Consider the following 20510-nt stretch of genomic DNA (forward strand, 5'->3'; position numbering starts at 1 on the left):
CTCTCTCTCTCTCTCTCTCTCTCTCTCTCTCTCTCTCTCTCTCTCTCTCTCTCTCTTACTCTCTCTTTCTCTTTCTGAAATTGGAGGCTCTGTTGGTCCTGATAATAAGGTTGGACTGGGAGTAGAAGCCCAAATAGGAGAAAACATTGATTTTCTTTTTATCTTCTCAGTGCTTTCAATGAAGAGGAAAAGCTTTCAATGGAGTACAGAGAGAGAAAAAGGAGAGAGGAATCAAAAGATGCTATCTTTTTCTTGTCTATGCTTTCCACTTTAAGTTTTTCTGTTGTGTGCTCCAAGCCTTAGACCCTGACCAGATAAAGCAGGGGGTTATCACCTGTCAATAGTTGGCTCTGTTCTTGGGATCTCTGAAACCAATGCACAGCTCCTTTTCAAACTCTGTTTGCTTCAAGCTGGGGTTGATCTCTGATTCTGCTTCTAGCAATGGTAAGCAAAAGGAGTTTATGATATATAAGCTTTTCTGATCATGTTTTGCTATTGGTATTTGGATAGAAATTGTATAATATATACCAAGCCCGCTCCTTTTTGAGAAGAAATGAACTCAAGAGCTCAACACTTCATTGATCATTGATTACCTTGTTGCTTTCGAAGAAGAAGAAAGATGGATTTTGGTAAGAAGAGAAAGCTTGGAGTAGAGAACAGGAGTGTAGAAGCTTTGAACTGTCACACTTCAAGCTTTGCTAATACAGATTGGCATCAGCTTAGTTCATCTCTATCCAGCTGGAACCAGCCATCTGATACGCACACTTTAAGCTTTCCCAAGGCGGCAAATGCATCTTCTTCTACCATTGGAAAACCAGTTCCTTTGAACTGGAACCTTTCAGATTCAGTAGAGAAGGAAGAAATATACTTGAGCACGGGCCCAGGATTACTTCCTCTTAGCCTCTCTAACTTCTCTTCTGATACTGAATTCATTGAGAGATCTGCACGGTTCTCTTGCTTTGTCTCCAACGAGTCGAATGCTATTGCTGAAACTCAAATGCAGATGGATATTGCAGGAAAGACTGAAGCTTTGAAAGACAAATCTAAACTGAATTATCACAGCTCTAATAGTGGGAGTTCAAAGAAAGATCAATCAGAACTGGAGTCGCCTATCACAAAGAAAAGGAAAAGCAAGCAGGTATATATTTTTGCTCTGATATTTTGCTTCCGTCTCAATCTTATGCCTTGCTAAGTTGATTGAAGTTATAAATTTGTTTTGATGAATTGTGAAATTTTCTAGTTCTATAATTTGGTTTGGTGTGGTTAGAAATAAACAGTGGCTTTAATCCATGAAGACTCGTAAAACACTCTCAAACAAAATGATTTCTACTTGACGCACAAAATGATAGAAAATAAAACAAAATTTTTTTATAATCTATGTTCTATACAAAATCAACCAAATGAGCCCTTTTCATTCATTGCCAATAAGCAAGTTTGTGGCTATCAAATGACAGGAGATGGAGTTACATAAATCACAAGATACTGCTCAATTGCCATCTGATGTTGCCAAGAATGTTGTTGATAGTAAACAGAAGGCAGAGAAGAACAGCTTAATAATGGCTACAGTGAAGCCTTCAGGGAAGAATTCAAAAGTGGCTGGAGAAGCTCAAAAAGAAGATTACATCCATGTGAGAGCTCGCCGAGGACAAGCTACTAATAGCCACAGTCTTGCAGAAAGAGTAAGACTGTTACCATTTAATGTGGCTTTGATTCCAATCAAGGGAATAAAAGAGCCGAGCTTGAATGAGCTCAATCTTATTTGGCTTGGTTCATTAACTACTGAGTCAAATATGAACAAGTTTTAGTTTGTTAACAAGCTTAAAGCTCATATCTTGTTGAGCTCATTTATTATTGTATCGAGGTGAAGATATGTCAAATATGAACAATAAAATAATCAATCAAGTTGATAACCATCAAATATAAAAACAATATTTTGATTGATGGCTCCAATTACATGGGAAAAGTGTGGTTTCATAATGTATTATCTTTTAAGCATCATAGATCTTTATATAGTGTTTTCAAAGATATTTACCGGATATTTGAAGATTCTTTATAGTAAAATACATGAGTAAAAATGAAATTTACACCTTCATATATATGTTGATCTTTATCAAGGCGAATTTTGCTCATGTTAACGCACACAATTCATATTTGAGTCATCAAACACGCAAGTTGAAATATATTTTTCAAGTTCAGTTCCTTGTATTTGACAAACTAATTGAACAGGAGCAAGCCAGATGAGAATGAGTTGTTTATTGAACCTTTTAGACACTTAGATCCAATACAGCTTTAAAGAAAACTAGAAGTCTTAGTGTTTCTGAGTGGATTTTTCTTTGATTCAGGTAAGAAGAGAAAAGATTAGCGAAAGGATGAAGTTTCTTCAAGATCTTGTTCCTGGTTGCAGTAAAGTAAGCATTACTTCTAATGCTCGGATTCTTTTTGCTTCCTAATAATTGTTTAGCTGCATCTTTTGTTACATTCATAGCTTCTATTCTACAGATTACAGGAAAAGCAGTTATGCTTGATGAGATAATCAACTATGTACAATCACTGCAACGACAAGTTGAGGTATTTTGATCTTTTATGACTACACTTTCTAAGATAAGTTCCCCTTATAAAGTTGAATGTGAACATGTTCTTGTTTTCTTCTCCTAGTTTTTGTCAATGAAGCTTGCAGCTGTGAACCCAAGATTGGACTTCAACATAGAAGGCATTCTGTCTAAAGACGTAAGTCAAAAACTCCTACGAGCAGATCCCCCTTGAGCTCAGGGGGCAAAATTAAAAAAATATATATATTTGTTATATGATTATTTAGGTAACTTGTCCTCCTCCAACTATTTTTTAGTCTTTATACAAGAGTTTTTAAGTAATTGCCCCCTCTAAAAGTTTTAAAATACTATGGTCTTTAGGCAATTATCCCCATCAAATAATAAAGAGAATTTATCATTTTATTTATTAATTGTAATTCCAAAGATATCCTTACAACCAAAATTTGTTGGGGCGTTGTCCCCTTGGAGTCCTGACATTTACTTATAAATTTGCCCCCCCTTGAAAATTAAGGCTGGTTCCTCCCCTGTAAACTGCCATTATGATCTTAAGATAAAAAAGCAAATTCAATTTGATCATTTTTTTTCCTTCTTATTTGCAGTTGTTTCAAACCAGGAGCGGTCCTTCATCTGCCATTGGATTTTCACATGATATGATTAATCATCAATTGCATTCACTTCATCAAAATATTATTCAAGTTGGGATGCCTGGAGTCATGAATCCTACAGAGGTATTTAGAAGAGAGCTAAATGTTCAATTGCCTTCAACAAGTACATTTAAAGAAGCTGCACAGCAGGTATAGCTAATCTAATATATATATATATAAGAAAATGATTTTGATGGTTGCATAAGTATTCAATAGATTGTTGTCATACATAATCTTATTTTATGCTGACTTTCAGCTGGAAAGCTCAAGCAAGAAGTCCTTAAGGATGTAAATAGGCTGAGTATTCATAAATCAAATTTTGTTTGACTAGTTTTAATGAAGCTTAATTCGAGTTAAAACCTGAGATTAGCTTAAGAAATCATGATCATTAAACAATAGTAACAATAAAAAATTTTAAAAATCAAAATAATAATTGGCCGCTTTGTGTTCAGAGTGGGGATAGAATCTTTAGTGGGGATCAAACTCTACAAACCTTCCACTTTTCTTTATATAGAGGGCTAGCAATTATCATATGTGTGGTAAAAAGTTACTAACTTTTGAAATTAGCTTCATTAATGGAGTAGAATAACTTATTTGGTGAAAGGGCATTAATTGATGTGAACAGCTTTTATTTGATCTGCAATTTGAGTTGTGTCCATCTTTGCTAAGTGGCGGAGTATTGGAATTCTTTCTAAAGCATTCCCCGTTATAGAAGTTAGACTTTTGTATTGATGTAAAAGGTAGATTTGTGTTTTTTTTTCAAAAATAGAGCTGCAAGAGACAAGGTATTCATATTAACTATCAAAGATCCTCCCTTTTTCTGCATCAAAATGTAGTCCTACCAAACCAGTGAAACTTTTATTTATGGACATGAAATAACTATTACATCATGGATTATTAACTACTGCAACTATGCAACATCAGCAAATAAACATGCTTATTCATTTGATTTCAGTTTTCTATCTACTTCCTCTTCGTTTGGGATGGCTTTCTTAATGCTTCATAAAGCAACTTTTTTGTGCAAAATTTTTAATTTGTGTACTAAAAAGATGTTTTAAGAAGTAGTATAAAAGCCTCCCCAAACGAAGCCTTCGTGTTAGGAAAAGCAGCCAACAAAAAGCAAGAGGGTGTTTGGATTAAAAAATTGTGCAACTTTTTTTTTCTATCTGCTTTAGAAAAGCTAATCATGGATCAAAAAAGAAACTTTACAAGTTCTAGTTATAAACCCAAAAAGCATAAGCCAGCCAAACAAAGTAAAAATACTAACATACAATACTGATCTTGTTTTGTAATTATCCATAGATGCCTAATGCGTGGGATGATGATCTCCAAAACATTATTCAAATGACATATGGCAACAGTACTCCACTCAAAACCCAAGATTTGAATGGCACACCTCACGACTTATTTCCCTTGTGAAACAAAATCAAGGAATTTCGTGCGCTTTCTACCATGGATGTCCAGCTCACTCATATCCCGATCCGGAGACACCAAAATTATTTGAGAATTTCAAAAGTTCATGTAGAAGATCCAGCATCCCTTGGTATAAAATGTTGAACCCATAGCTAATTTAAGCTTCGTTTGGGACTGCTTTCTTCTTGCTTTTCAAAACAACTTTCTAGTACAAAAATTTTTTGAATTTGAAATTTTTAAGCTAGAAAGCCGTTTTAAAAAGCAGTATAAAAGCTGTCTCAAACGAAACCTTAGTTTGCTTCTAGTTTAGCAGATCAGTGGCCGCTTGGCTATATGATAAAACTCAGTTGTTTTCTTATTTGGAGAATGCTACATAAGAATCTGATGATGTCTATCAGAAATCTAGCAGTTGGGTCTGTTAAAAATTTGCTTGCAAGCCTTTTTATATTACATGTTTATTCTCTTTTTCCTCTTCACAATTGCAGGAAATGAATGCTGTATCGTTGCAGTACTATTACAGAAAGTAAAATAATATTTCAGTTTTTTCCTCCACTGTTCCATTATGTCATTCTATTCACTCCTACAGTTTTGCTGATCTATCTGCTGATAGCCTGATACTGATCAAAAGTTTAAAAAAAAAAACAGCTTTGGCAGCTCATAAATCTACTCAGCAATAAATGAGAGATGCTCTTCTTGTTATTAACAGAACAATATAAATGATATAAAGGACTAATGGGTCCATGGTGATGATTCATTGAAATATGATTGCTGCTAAAGCTTTCTGAGATGTATTATCTATATGAAAAGTTATAAAACAATGATCTGTAAGAAGATGGCAAGGACCATCATTAAATGCTGTTAGGGGGCCAAAGGCCAGCTGCCTTTTACTGCAGAGTTTAATATATATATATATATACATATATATATATATATATTTACAGCCTTTCTATTTGCTTCAAATATGCTCTTTTAAAAAAGACAAGGTGAATTGAAATGGCAGGGTTCTATGGGACTTGAGTTTCAAAATATGAAGTGCATGATTCATGGAAGGAAATGTTTAACTTTCTACATTATTTAACATTGGAAGGGGTTCTTGCATTAAGAGAATATGAAAGAGATTCTAAGAAAATTTTTGTAAACCTACTTAGAACAATTGTGTTATATGGATTTGAACTTTTTAGTCAAATTTATTGTGTCTACAATAAGAACATTAAGTAGAATGTATAGCAAAATTAGAAAATAAAAGAATAAGTTGATTAGCTTAAAAAGGTGAGAAGTAGTGCCTATTGAAGATAAAGTGGTGTAAAATAGGCTTCGGTGATTTGAGCATATACAACATAAGGCGAAAGATAAATCAATATGATGGACAAAAAAAAAATGTAGAAGGATTAAAAAGAAAAAAAATGATGAATCTAAGTCGATATATTGGGATTATGAAAGTGATTATTGGTGAAGCTGAGTTAACATGTCTTGCAATACTTTACTTGATAGAACTGAGAGTGAAAATTTAAAAATCTAATCTTAAATAGCTTGTGATTTAAGTATGGGAGGACCAACAATCAAAATTTCACATGAAAGCATAGAAATTAACATCCCAATTTGCAAGTTCCTAAAAGACAAGGTTTGCTTGAGACAACTTTCTTACTGCTTTTTAAAGCAGCTTTTTAGCACAAAAATTTTAAGTTAAAAAAAAAATTGTACAAGAAAGCTGCCTTAAAAAGGAGTAAGAAAGCTGTCCAAAACGGAGCCTTAAATTTTATCATTTTTTTGCCCTTTTGCATATTCATATTTCAAACCCAACATAGCTCAATAAACCCAAAAGCTTGCTAAAGAGCAAGAGTTCCTTTGATTTGGAGCATGAACAGCTAGACCAGTAATGAAAATCTTTAAATTATAACTTTGGACTATTGAGTAATTGAAATATGATTCAAAATAGTCTGTCTATTAGATTATTTTAGATTAAATTTGAGGGGTTAAAGGAACTATTTTAAATCATATTTGATGATTAAAGAGACTAAATTGGACATATTAGACAATATGAGACTAAAATCGCCCCCATAATCATTTAAGGATCATTTTGACATTTTGCTCTTTATACTAAAGATTCAACATTCTAACCAAATCTATTCATAATCGGAACTCATTCAAATTAAAATTGTAGAGATTCATTTTTATTTTTTCTAGAAATATAAAAATGTTTTCTCTTCTTCAAAGCCTTTTCAATTATTGAGTTTCTAAAATCTAAAAACTCAATATCAAGAGTGCAATGCAAAATTCAGAAAGAAAGAGTTGTGCTTAGGTTTTATTTATTTTACTATTATCATGAAATTGTTTATGTATTTTTAGAATCTAAATGGTCCAAAAAAAATTATGAAATAATTATCTAAAATTAGGGATGACTTCAGGAATATTTTATTAAATTTTAGAATTGCTTTTATTTTTCTCAATTTTATATTATTTTTAAACTAATAAAAATTTAATTATTTTTTGAATGATTGATGAATCCTCATCTTTTATTAATTTATGTTGAGCGCTACTTAAGATATTAATTCTATTTTAAATAAATTATTCTACAAAATTTCTATCCATGTCTTTTTTTTTTCCTTCACGTTTTTCCTCTGATTATTTCTACATTAAATTTCTCTATAATGTTATTGATACATCTTCAATTCTTTATCAAACAACTAAAAAAAAAAGAAATTTGAATGATTCTCTCACCAATTTAGGCTCTAGAAAGAGATTAATATATCCAAATCTTTTAACTCTACTTTTTTATTGTATTATATTTAATATTTGCTATTCTCATGTTTTCAGTTTCTGTACATAATTAAATATGGTATTCTGCAACTGAACTGTGATGAAATTCTTTGAACTCCAGATCACAGATAGTTTTTGAACTTTTAAAAAGAAAAAAAATCTCTGAACAGATCTATAAAGTATGTCGATATTCAGTGAAAATTCAACAAGAACGCAGCTTTAAATCAAGTAAGCCAAAGAATGGGACAGTTTTTTGAGCTAATTATAGCTGTTAATTGTTTTAAGTCTCTTTGGTTTTGTTTTATGCTGACAAATTAGTTCTGCCATTTTATTTTAATAAGAGAAGCTTATCAAATTATTGACTGTTAGGACCCTACAGGGTACCTCCTGAATGCCTCCAAATGAAACATCAAGATAAATTTCTAAAGCAAAATGCATTTGCATCATTAAAAGTGCTTTCTAAAACATTGGTAGGTGCAGACCTCGTTTGGGATGGCTTTCTTACTGCTTCTTAAAACAGCTTTCTAATACAAAAATTAAATTTTTACTAGAAATTTGCTTTAAGAAACAGTAAGAAAGTCGTCCCAAACTAAAAATTAATTTCTAATGCTTCGTTTGGGACATTTTTTTATTGCTTTGATTTTCAGATTGCACTCAAAATTTTTGTTTGAACATTGTTTTTTCACTACTTACAAGAATTTTTTGTATTAAAGAGCAGTTTTCTATGACAGTTTTACTTTCCTCACATGCAATAGCTTACAATCACCTTTATAAAGAGCTGTGGCCGTCCCAAACAGACATTAAATTAATACGGAAAAAGCAAATAAATTTTATAAATATATATTTGAGATTAATTGTTTTTCATTCACTAAACAACTTCTGAATAAAGCAGTTACAAATCTATAAAATTAAATCAGAAAAACAAAAACCTTTCATGCAAGAACAAGGACATAGCAAAATTGCAAGATTGAAACAAGAAGTTACAAACTTTTTTAGCTTTCACTATGCCTTCCATTGATATGAATTTATCAGGAAAATTTAAAAAAAAAAAAAAAAAAAAGAGTGAAGCAAGTTGCAGGATCTATTCTAATAATTCTTCCATGTTCTTCTTGGTTTATAATGCATCGAAATGTTATCAAAGAGAGCATCTAAGGGCATCTCCAACCGACCTCCAAACGCTTGAATGGAGCTCCCGGCCAGCTCCAGCCGAACTGCAAAATTTCCGCTATATGGCTGCGGGTGAACAGTGGGACGCCAATATTGGCGTTGCACTGTTCATCTCCGCCATTTTTACCACTCTACCGAACTTGTCGCGGGAAAAAAAAGAGGCGACGGTTAACTGCAAAAGGGTGAAAAATGCGTTCCATTGGAGATGAAATCACGGCATTTTGGAGTGAAAAATGAGATTTTCGGTTGGAGATGATCTAACACAAGAGAAACCGGCACAATGAACAACAAAATAAATGAAGAAAGACCAATTCAATAAAAGTGAAGAATAAAGTTTACATGATTCGACTTTAAGTAAACCAACTTTCACAGATGCATAGAGATCGAGCTAGTAAGACACTAACTTTTTTAAAATGGTAAATGAAGGAGTACACTTCATACAAAGTTGAAGATACAGACAAATATACTATTTTGTTTAAGTGAGAGAAAATACAATCACTTATGAAAATGAAAGCTAGATGATAAGAAAAATATATTGTTGCTCCAGTTATTCTCTTTCGCCATTTATTGTAGGAGTCTAAATAAGAACTATTCTCTAACATGACCAATCACTTTTTCTATTGCTAGAATAGAAAATAGGAAACTTCTTTTTAAAGAAGTTGAAGGATTCCCCTTATAAGTACTCAAGAAAATTACTTCATTTCTTTTTCAGATATACCCATCTTTATCTTCCTTTTCTCTTCTTGATATTTCTTGTTATGTGATGCATAAAACCATTGATTCTTCCTCTTAATTTTTTGAGTTGCATGATAAGGTGATATATTTGAAAGATAAAATGTCAATGCAAATACTGAGCCCCCTTTTCATTGTATTTTCTTTTTTTGTTTCTCTTTTTTGGTTTTGATCTTTGGATGATGTAACCGTTTCTGTTCCTTTATTAATATATTTGGTTCTGTTAAAAAAAAAAAAATGTCAATGCAACTTTAGTTAGGTAGTCACTACTTTGAAAATTTAAATGTGAATGAATCTTACATTGGTAGCCATTAATCTTAGAAAATCAATTATGAATAGATTTTTAGTTTGGTAGCCACCCATCATAAAAATCAAAATGAAAATTTATCCAAGATGATCCACATAATTTAGACTCCACACTTATGCTTCGTTTGTGACAACTTTCTCACTGCTTTGCTTTTAAGATTACGACCACAATTTTTGTCTGTTAACTATTTTTTTGTTGCTTTTTAAAAAAATTTGTACTAGAAAACTGTTTTCCACAACAACTTTAAAAATTACCTTATCTATAGCAACTTTACAGAACAGTAAAAAAATCATCCCAAACAATGTTTATATATATATATATATATATATATATATACACACACACACACACACTCGTTCCTCCCTCACCCCACCGCTGACTTGCCTAAGAAGAAATTGGGAGAGAGAGGGAGAAAAAAAGAGAAGAGAGAGAAGGAGAAATCAAAATTTTCACTGTTGGATCGCTTTGACGCTTTTACGAATGGGTGACTTTAATTATATATTTATCTTCAAATATTTCAATTTTGACCATTGGATGCTCTTATTTTCTACATTTCCCAGTTTTATTGAACTTTCACTGCATAATTTTTTATTTTTATCGTATTAGATATTCTGGATATTTTGACTGTAATATTTTTGAATTTCACAAGGTAGCATGAAAGATGTTGTATTTTGTATGAATTTTTCTAAATAGAAATTGATAGTTTATTGTATGCATATTGCTAAAATAGGCATTGGGAATGAATACTAGCAATAGCTTAACGCTATTATTGTTATAAAATGCAATGATAATACATGTGTGAAGACAAGTAAAAGTTGATTTCACTGACGTTGGTTGGAGACTAGCTTACATATACAAGATAACATTTTCTTTAAATATTATAGTTTGATGTTATCCTCTAAAATTTTATGCATATTGCTAAAATAGGCATTGGGAATGAATACTAGCAATAGCTTAACGCTATTATTGTTATGAAATGCAATGATAATACATGTGTGAAGACAAGTAAAAGTTGATTTCACTGACGTTTGGTTGGAGACTAACTTATATATACAAGATGACCTTTTCTTTAAATATTATAGTTTGATGTTATCCTCTAAAATTTTATGTGATTCACTGATTGAGAGTTATATAAAGAGTTATTATTATACCGACGGATAAGGAGTAATGATTTTGGTTACTAAGCCAATAGTTATTAACAACTAACTAATTACTAAAAAACACCACTTTGCCATGATTGTTTATTTGTTAAGCGTGATTATTGAAATACATATTATTGATTCATTATTATTGTAGGCCTTTACTGTTCCTATACTGATTTATTATTACTATATATATTTACTATTATTATTATTGTACTTCTCTACTGTTACAATCATCAATGATATTGTTACTACATCACGGATTATGATATTGATTCGCTGATGCTATTACCGATTAAAGATCCACTGTTACCAATTATGGGATATACTGACCTTGTGATTATGGTTTTGATGTCTTTATCGATGCATTGATTCTACTGATTTATATGATTTCTTTAATGTGCAAATAGTACTGTGATGATGATTATTTTATAGATTTAACACTCGTGATGATTTACTGGTTCCCACATCATACTACTTTTATACTGTATGTGAATTTTATTAATTTTGCACTGATTCTTGATCATTAAAACTGCCTTAATTTATTTTATCAAATCCTATTATTTTATGACATGCCTCATACAATGATCAACATTGAAAACCATAGCTACCACCCATATGATAATTTTATATTGAATAAATTACAATTTTGATGATAAAATTATATCTTCTCTTTATTCCCTATATTTATTTGTGATATTCTTCTTCCTAAAGGTCTAAAGAGTGATTCATCGTTTTGTGCATCAGCATGTGAATGTCAGTTTTTGTGCTTTTTTTTAATCGTAAATTATTCTATTCCACAAATCCAACCATCGGTTCATATTTTCCTACGGGTCGACATTACATGGGTCCCACTTTCTCCATACAGAGAACAACACGTTGAAAACGAGAGCTTTATTTCCTTAATTTCTTCTATATATTTTAAGCCATTAACTAACACAAATATTCGCGATGTCGTATGGCCATCACACGTATCAATTACGGTTTAAACGAGTCAATTCGAGCTCGAGTTAGACCTCGAGTCAGGTCTAACTCGAGCTCAACTCCTGAGGCAAATTTTGAAACTCGAATATGAGTCGAGCTCAAATAAAGAGCTCTAGCTTGGCTCGTCCTGAGCTCGTGAGCTTTCTGAAGTCCGGTCTGCTCCACAGTTCACGATCCGCTCGCTCTGTCTTTTATGGTTCGGTCTGAATTCAGCCCAAATATTGATTTTCGCCTGCCCAAAAATTGAATCTTGATCTTCTTCTTCCACCCAAATCCCGATTATCTCCCTCTTGAATCTTGAATCATGATCTTCTTCGTCTGCCCAAACCTTTGTTTTTAATATTTTTTAGGATTTATTTGAAAAAAAATTGTAGCATTTCTTACAAAATTTATTTGTTTTGTTTTTTCCAACTAAAGCTATTGGCTTGTTGAGAATATAAAAGTAATATTATTATGTTTAATTATTATTTTTTAAATATTAATAATAATTCAAGTCGGCTCGGAAGCTCATGAGTCCAACCTCATCAACCCATACAAATATAAAAATAATAAAAAAAAAATCAACCATACAAATATTTGTGAAAGATTTGTTAATGATTAATAAATTAATTTATATAAAATTGAAATGAATAAGATAAAGATGAGTACATAATTAATGTTAAATTGTTATGAAAGAAAACGATATAAGCTGATAATAATATGGTAATAATGGTAGGTAGGAGTAGGATAATTATATTAGTCCAGATATGGAGAACGCAGGTCTTTTCTCGTTGCAATTATTGCTCGGCTTAAACGCAACCTCAAATAGGCCGAAATAAGAACCGTCCTATATTTTTAGAATGTTTTAAATTTATATTTAATGAAATACCTTCAAATCATATTTTAAAAAGATGTTTAATTTTTATTTACTAAAATATCATAAGCATCCTATTTTTTTGGCGAATTTTTAAGATGGAGCATGTTAACAATTACATTTAGCGAGAGAAGCACTATGATAAAACTTTAAGTTGGAGCCAATTCGTCCAAATGTGTAGCGTAGTCAGAAAATATCAAATAGACTAGAGTATGCACGGAATGCGCAAGAATTAATGGCGCATTATAGATTTGCAACATACGATGATTCTCACGTGTTCCTTTTAGAAAGTAAACCCTCATTTACTAACTTTAAGCTGGAATTTATTACAAGTTCGCCAATGCTTATAAGTCGCTTAAGAGTTCTCAAGTTCTTTTGAATACGAGACGAGAGCCTCGTGAGTGATTATGCCACATTGTGGCTTACTATTCAATGTGAGATGATGGACATCCAAGGCTTAGAACCAACAATCATTGAAGTTGACTTAGGGTCTTTAGAAAGGTGCCTTTAGATATGCCCTTAGCCTATAATAACTAAAGTAATTAACAGAGTTTCTTTAACTAACCAATTTGCATATCAATGTAGATGAATGAAATCTTGTGACATCAACTTCTGCCTCTCAGCATTAAAATTATGAGAGATGCTCAATAGTAACATTGCGATTATGAAATATGTAGCATCATAATAATAAAAATCATCAAGATAAGAAAGAAATCACATTATTGTCTAAACCCAAAAAAAAAAAAAAAAACTTCAACTTTAAGAGCCAAAATCAATCAACACTAACATAAGATCCCATGAGATGAAAGAGATTAACCCTAGTTTTTTTTTTTGGAAAAAATTAACCCTAGTTTCACTACTATAAAAATTTAAATAAATTAATATAAAATTTAAATATTTACTATATAATTACACACAAAATCTCCCATCATTGAAATCCATTATTTTTCTTCTTTCTCTTTCGAGCAACAGATGCACACCGAAATTTCCAACAATTGATTGCCCATTAGAACAGGGAATGCGAAAACCTGGTGTTTTGTTCCTCCGCATTCCCTGTGTCCATTCAAGGGGAAACTTGAACGATACGGAAAACCTTTGAAAGCCTTCTCATCCTTGTTCATAGATCGAATACCAAGTGAGAAAACGCAGATCGCTTCTGTTTATTTGTCTGTTTTTCTAGTTTATGTCTTTGATTTAGGTTTTGCCTAGTCAAATTCTTTCTCTTTTTATTAAATCTACGAATCCGTGAAAGTCTATTGGTTATTTGCTTCAAGTTCCAATTTTGAATCATAAAACTTTTTTTTTTTTTTACGGTGATTGGATTGTGTTGCGATGCTTCTTGTTTGCAGGTTCATATTTTATTGCTGATATTCTTTATTAGCTTCCGGTTTTCCCTACTAATTTTCCTTATCTTCTGGTTAGGTTTCTGAATCTGCGGCAATCTCTTGTTTATTCTGCTTTAAGCTGCCATTTCAAATCATCTTCATTTTTCTTTTAACTCTGATTATTGTTACGTTGTTCCCGGTTTTTAAAGTTAATACTTGCTAATAGTATTCTTCTTCTATTTTTCCCTAAATTTCTTCCCCATCTGACAAAGTCTTTAGATCTGTCATAGTTTCTTGTTTAACCTCCAAGTTCCAATTTTAGAATCATAAGAACTGTTTTTTTTTTTTTTTAATTTACACTTATTTGATGTTGTCAATATGCTTTCCTTTTGCAGGTTCATATTTTGTCACTGATATTCTATTTTAGCTTCTGAATTTTTGTGGAAAAATTGCATTTCAAGTGGCCAAGGATGACAATTGCAAGTGCTTTTCCGGAGGAAATGAGCAAGGGAAAGGGAAAGCATGTTCTTGAAGAAAACGCTCCCTTGCTGCCCAGCTTGCAGAAAGAGGATGGAGAATTTAATGAATTTAATGGAGCTTCTTTTCCTGGTGCCGTGTTTAATCTCTCGACTACAATTGTGGGAGCTGGAATCATGTCTCTTCCAGCCACCATGAAAGTGTTGGGCTTGGTTCCAGGGATACTTATGATTGTGTTTTTTGCATTCCTGACTGAGGCTTCAATAGAGTTCTTGATCAGGTTCAGTCGAGTTGGGAAGTCGGTTTCTTATGGTGGTGTCATGGGTGATTCTTTTGGAAAGATTGGGAGGATGCTGCTTCAGATTTGTGTGATTGTAAATAATGTTGGTGTGATGATTGTCTACATGATTATTATTGGTATGGAATCTTATGTTCATTTCTTACATAATTTATAGTTTGCTTGGATTTATGACAGTTCTTTTGGAAGTTTTGAGATTTGATTTTATTGAAAGGTCTTTTTTGTTTTATATTTTCGGTATTGTTTGGAGTTTTTATGTCTCAAAAGCCTTCGACTTGTATTCTTGCCTTAGTCAACTAGTTCGACTAAAAGAAAGCTTGGTTCTGTTTAATGGTAGCATAATTGTTAAACAAACCATTAATTCTCTTAAATGTATTTATAGCTATAAGAGGCCTATTATTATTATTATTAAGGTATTATTGGAAAAGCATCATTTATGTTATTGGCACTGCAATCTAGTCCTATTTTCAAATATAGGATTTTTGAGGATTATCCTTTGTACATCTGATATAATGATATTTAACAATCTAAATTTCTATTTGGGGTTTTCTTGGCATTAAGATTTTCAACCAATTACTTCCCTTGTTTATGATTCTCAACAAATAATTCCTTTTTTTTTTTGCATTTAATTCCCTTTTTAACATTTTCATCCCATTGAATTTGTTTACTTTTCTTTTCTTTTATTTTTATGAAAAATGTTGTTTCATTTATCATTTATTTATCTTCTCAGATAGGTTTCCCCATACTTTTCAGCAAGCTTCATGTAATTGTTCCTTTGATTTATATAACCTCTTTATATCTAGCTAGGATTCCCTCATCATTCTTCTGAATTAATATTATTTTCATTATTTCTCGAGTTGTTTGATTCTGAGGTGGAATGTGTACTTATTTTTGGATATGTTTCACCCGATTTACTTGATTCAAGTATTTAGAGTGTGAATTGTGTTAACATTAATATTTCTTGTGGCCAGGTGATGTGCTCTCTGGTACATCTTCCAGTGGTGTTCATCACTCAGGTGTCTTGGAAGGATGGTTTGGGGAACATTGGTGGAATGGGCGTTTCTTTGTTCTTCTTATAACAACTCTTGTAGTATTTGCTCCTTTGGCAAGTTTCAAGCGTGTAGGTAAAGTCTAAAGTCTTCTCCTGCTATTTGCTGATTTCAATAATTTTCTTAATTGTGTTTCTTATTATTGACAACAAACAATTTTTTAAAATGTATGTTTTGGCATTGACAAAGAGTAGTGCAATGTCTTTCTCTTGCAGATTCGCTGAGTTACTCGTCGGCATTGTCCGTTGCTCTTGCTGTAATTTTTGTTGTGATCACGGCTGGGATTGCTATCATCAAATTGCTAAATGGAAGCATACCAATGCCAAAATTGTTTCCTGCGATACCGGATTTGGCATCTGTGTGGAACCTCTTCACTGCAGTTCCGGTTCTTGTAACAGCTTTTATCTGCCATTATAATGGTATATACGTCTTCTTATTACTATTTGATTATTATAATAGTCATTTTTTACAGATATAGTGATAGGATTTTGAGCTAAGTTATTTGCCTGACAATATTTTGATATTAGTTATTTGCATTTACTTCATTTTGCATAACTTGAGCTAGTACTTGGGTGCCTTTGTTCTCAAAATTCTTCACTTAGGACCTCTTATATGTTGAAAAAAAACACAATTTGGTACCTTAAGTAGATAGGATGTGTTGAAAGGAGGAAAAGGCTTGCATTTTGGCGATATAAGTTTAGAGCGTTATTATTTTAAATTTCAAATAATGGCCATGTAAACTAAACCATTGTTTAAAGAATCAGTCGAAAAGGCTTGCAGTTTGCTAATTTTTTTGGTTAAAGGCATTTCATTGTAATTTTTCTTTTTTACAGACTGAAACAGGCATGAGTAGCACTAACTGCAAAGCTTGATCAACAGTGCTTGGAGTGGAAACTAGAAATTCAAAAAAAAAGGTTTCAAATTAAGTGATTAATCCTCGGACATCCTGTGGATGGATCACATATACTACAGCTCTCTTCTTTCCACTGTGCCTAGGAAATCCTTTTTATTTACTTCTGAAATAATTACTATAATATGTAAACTTGATCACAGGGCTCAAAATTGTTGTCCAGAAGTGTATATGGTAAAGGAAGAATTAGGTTAGAGAGAGTTGAGAAGAAAATTTTGTAGTAATTTATATATTATTAATAAAATATTAATTATATTATAATATGAGTAATGCTACACTATTGACTATCCCACTCATAATGAAAAAAAAAAATCTTAATTTGTTGGCGCACTGAGTTAGCATAAGGGCACTAGATGCAATGCACAGTTACATGGGATTATTAAGCCTCTCTCTCTCTCTCTTGGTGCTAACACATCATTTTTTTGGGGCTTTGAGCAGGGCTGCATGTCATTTCTCTATTACTATGTATGCTCCATTTATATAAATTAATGTGTCCCATTTTTTTAATTAGAATTTTATTTGAGTAAATATATTGTGAATGCTATACCTAAGATAAATCTTTATTTTTTCAAAAAAAAAAAAATTTAATCAAATATATTGTTAAATTGAACTTTCAAAGCATGACTGAGATTTCGTTTGGGACAACTTTCTTACTATTTTCTAAAATAGTTTTTTAGTACAATTTTTTTTTTAGTTACAAATTTTTGTACATGAAAGGTGCTTTAGAAAGCAATAAAAAAACTGTCCCAAATGAAACTGAGTCTGAATCCAAAACTAAGTTTTTAAACCTTGAATCAAAATATAAGCTAACCATGGATCAGGTAATTTTGTATGAGTATTAGTAAAATATGGGACCTTGCTTGTTATTTGTATAGTTTGAAGGACTTTATTACAGTGAACTAGTTAAGATTATCAATTAAATTATCTGATAGATTTCATTTTCTAAATTTCTCTGTTCAGATATTATGGTGAATTTTCAGCTATGGTTAATTTTCTTTACATGAGCCTCTATGTTTTTTTTTTCTACTCATTCTTCAACTCCTTTTACCTCATACTTAATTTAGGATAATGTCCATATGATGACTTATTCAGAAAGTAATGATGCTTGTAATTGATGTTATACAGTTCATAGCATAGACAATGAACTTGAAGACTCCTCCCAGATAAAGCCCATTGTGAGGACATCTCTAGCACTCTGCTCTACTGTTTACATAGCTACAAGTTTCTTTGGTTATCTTCTCTTCGGCGAATCAACCCTTCATGATGTGCTTGCCAACTTCGATGAAAACCTCGGCATTCCATATAGTTTTGTTTTTAGTGATGTCGTCCGTGTCAGCTATGCTTTACACCTCATGCTTGTATTCCCTATGATATTCCATGCTTTGAGGCTCAACTTGGATGGTCTCCTCTTTCCCAAGGCAAGGCCATTATCTACTGATAATTGCAGGTTCACAGTGATTTCAGTAGCGCTTCTCTCTCTCATATTTTTGGCCGCAAACTTTATTCCGAGCATCTGGGATGCCTTCCAATTCACTGGCGCTACTGCTGCAGTTTGCATCGGCTTCATCTTTCCTGCCGCAATGACACTTAGGTGAGTTATAATTGCTTGCATTTCCCTGTCTTGTTTGCTGAGAAATTATTCTATGCAAACGCCGAATGCAGCTTATCGTCCGGAGATCAACCAGAATGTACCACATTAGCAGTACTGAGCATGGTACCGACCGCGGTACCGAGCAGGGATGATGTGGCACATTATGATTGGTCTCTGGACAGCGTTCGTCGTCCGCACAGATAGCATTTTAAAACTGTATGTTGCAGGTTAATTTTTGTATGAATATCCTATAATGTGGCATTACTTTCAATTCATTATATCATCAAAAAAAATACTTTTTTCTCTTGCATTATGTTACAGTAATGGGATTTGAGCGACCTTTTTGAGCATTAACTGATGTTGGTAGCTAAAAGTGGTTCTTCATTGTTATATGCATCATACCAAAAGTGTTCTAGATCTATTAAACATTCTGAACCATCATAGAAGCTTCCCATGGAATCTAGTTGGAGCTGATGCCTCTTTACTTTCAATGTTATCATCAATATAGCTGTGTTCTTTATGAAATAATAATCCAAAGCTCTTGTTTTGTTAAAAATTAAAAGTGATGATAGTAATAATATCTTTTGAGCTTAAAATTTATTTCTTAATTTTCTCTTATTTCCAGGGATCCCCATGGCATTGCAACCTTGCAGGACAAACTTCTATCTACTTTAATGATTATTCTTGCTGTTCTATCAAATGGAGTTGCTATTTACAGTGATGCCTCCTCCCTCTTCACCACCACCAAGGCTTCTGATCAACTTTAAGCTCTTTTATTGAAGATATCAGTTGTTATATCAGGAACAAATAGCTCTGTTCAATTTTGTGAAATAATAATAAAATATTGAATCGACATCTTAGTTGAGATTTATTGGATGGCTATGTAATTCGATATGGAAGGATTCAAGTGTTGTTGTAGATATGAATTGAGAAGTTGAGAATGTTGTAATATAGTTTTAGTTATAATTTGTCTGTGTTGCTTGAATTTGCAGTACCTGTCATGCCTTAGAAATCAGGTGTTATTGAACTATATTGATGACTAAATGGTTGATGATCGATACTGCATTATCTAATTAACAAATGAAGGTCATTCACTTTAGATGTTATCATTACAATTAGTAAGAGGTTAACCTCATGAAAATTTAAAATTTAACATGATTTGATCATATGGATGAAGCATATAAATAAATTTTTAGTGATGGACTATATTGTGAGAAATGATTTATTAATTTTATGATGGAGTGAAAATTAAATGAGGTTTTTTAATGCGTACAAAATAATAACTTAAATAAATAATTTTATTAGATTTAATTTTAAAAAATAGTATTTTAAAAGTGAATATAGTGAGGGCATTTTAAGCTGAAAATATATTTTTTCATTTGAAAGTTCAAAAATGTTGATAAACCTAATAGAATTAGTTTGAGGAGCACCAAAAGGGGAGGGGGTGAATTGGTAATTTTTTTAAAAAAATTATCATAAGAATAACCGTTTTTGTAATTTGTTAATACTTTGAAATAAATAATTTGATCACCCGATGTAGAAGATAAATTTAAACATAATTACAATAATGATGATGATATTTTAATTAACACAACAATGCATTAATCTCTAATTTTCACCAAGTAGTTATCACAGAAATTAAATGGGGAAAACAAAAATCTGAACAAACACTCCAGACTTTTATAGTGATTCGGTCGACCTTGACCTATGTCCACTCCCCGGAGTCCTCCGCTCTAGATATTACACTAACACAGTGACTCGCATTTTGCTTTGACAAACAAGACGGAGAAGCCCTTACAGACTCACTTTCACCAAACCTGATACGGCGAAGTGCTGGAAGCCATGTTACCTTCCCCGGTGACGACAACGAACCTTGAATCATTTTTCTTCCTCCTTGAGAAGACAGAGAACCCAAAGCTTTTTCTCCCTTGTGGAGAAGATAGTGTACCTCAAATCATTTTCTCCCTCATGGAGAAGGCAAAAGTGCCTTCAAGGACTCACCAATGCCACAGGAGGAGTAATGGTGCAACTAGCCCGGAGCAACCATGTGATCCCCTCACACTTCTTCTCCCTCACGCTCAACCTCACCTTCTCCTTCCTATCAAACCCTGAATCTCTCTCACAAGCTTCTCTCTCAAAGTTCCTTTAGCAGTCACACAATCCTCTCTTTTTTTAAGAGATTCTAAAAGCATTGCTTAAGTATTAGGCTTTAAGAATTCCTAAAAAGTCAAGTTGGTCATCATTGTTTGTATAGTATGATTGGAATTTGTACAGTACAATCAGTTCAAAAACTTGACCCATTTAGTACGATG

General features: G+C 32.4%; 2 protein-coding genes across 2 annotated transcripts; both read left to right on the forward strand.

Annotated features, from left to right (window-relative positions):
- On the forward strand, positions 1 to 5154 carry LOC110109277 (transcription factor bHLH49). The gene is made up of 8 exons (XM_028691987.1): positions 1 to 415; positions 511 to 1138; positions 1455 to 1679; positions 2343 to 2408; positions 2500 to 2568; positions 2656 to 2727; positions 3149 to 3343; positions 4496 to 5154. Exons 2-8 carry the CDS (start codon positions 620 to 622, stop codon positions 4610 to 4612), a joined length of 1263 nt encoding a protein of 420 aa, XP_028547820.1. The 5' UTR covers positions 1 to 415; positions 511 to 619; the 3' UTR covers positions 4613 to 5154.
- An 8327-nt stretch (positions 5155 to 13481) lies between these two features.
- On the forward strand, positions 13482 to 19185 carry LOC110109283 (amino acid transporter AVT6A-like). Its single transcript, XM_020840268.2, has 6 exons — positions 13482 to 13683; positions 14269 to 14767; positions 15620 to 15772; positions 15913 to 16116; positions 17733 to 18198; positions 18824 to 19185. Exons 2-6 carry the CDS (start codon positions 14344 to 14346, stop codon positions 18963 to 18965), a joined length of 1389 nt encoding a protein of 462 aa, XP_020695927.1. The 5' UTR covers positions 13482 to 13683; positions 14269 to 14343; the 3' UTR covers positions 18966 to 19185.
- Positions 19186 to 20510: the final 1325 nt, after the last annotated feature.

This window comes from Dendrobium catenatum, unplaced genomic scaffold (genome assembly GCF_001605985.2).
Source record: "Dendrobium catenatum unplaced genomic scaffold, ASM160598v2 original_scaffold_98264, whole genome shotgun sequence".
NCBI classification, from domain to species: Eukaryota; Viridiplantae; Streptophyta; class Magnoliopsida; order Asparagales; family Orchidaceae; genus Dendrobium; species Dendrobium catenatum.

Excerpts from the sequence above, each read along its gene's own strand:
- LOC110109277 (XM_028691987.1), top strand. The coding sequence starts at position 620 with ATGGATTTTGGTAAGAAGAGAAAGCTTGGAGTAGAGAACAGGAGTGTA. Across the intron at positions 1,680-2,342 it reads GCCACAGTCTTGCAGAAAGA|GTAAGAAGAGAAAAGATTAG; the intron begins GTAAGACTGTTA and ends TCTTTGATTCAG. Across the intron at positions 2,409-2,499 it reads TTGTTCCTGGTTGCAGTAAA|ATTACAGGAAAAGCAGTTAT; the intron begins GTAAGCATTACT and ends TCTATTCTACAG.
- LOC110109283 (XM_020840268.2), top strand. The coding sequence starts at position 14,344 with ATGACAATTGCAAGTGCTTTTCCGGAGGAAATGAGCAAGGGAAAGGGA. Across the intron at positions 15,773-15,912 it reads GGCAAGTTTCAAGCGTGTAG|ATTCGCTGAGTTACTCGTCG; the intron begins GTAAAGTCTAAA and ends TTTCTCTTGCAG. Across the intron at positions 16,117-17,732 it reads TTTTATCTGCCATTATAATG|TTCATAGCATAGACAATGAA; the intron begins GTATATACGTCT and ends GATGTTATACAG.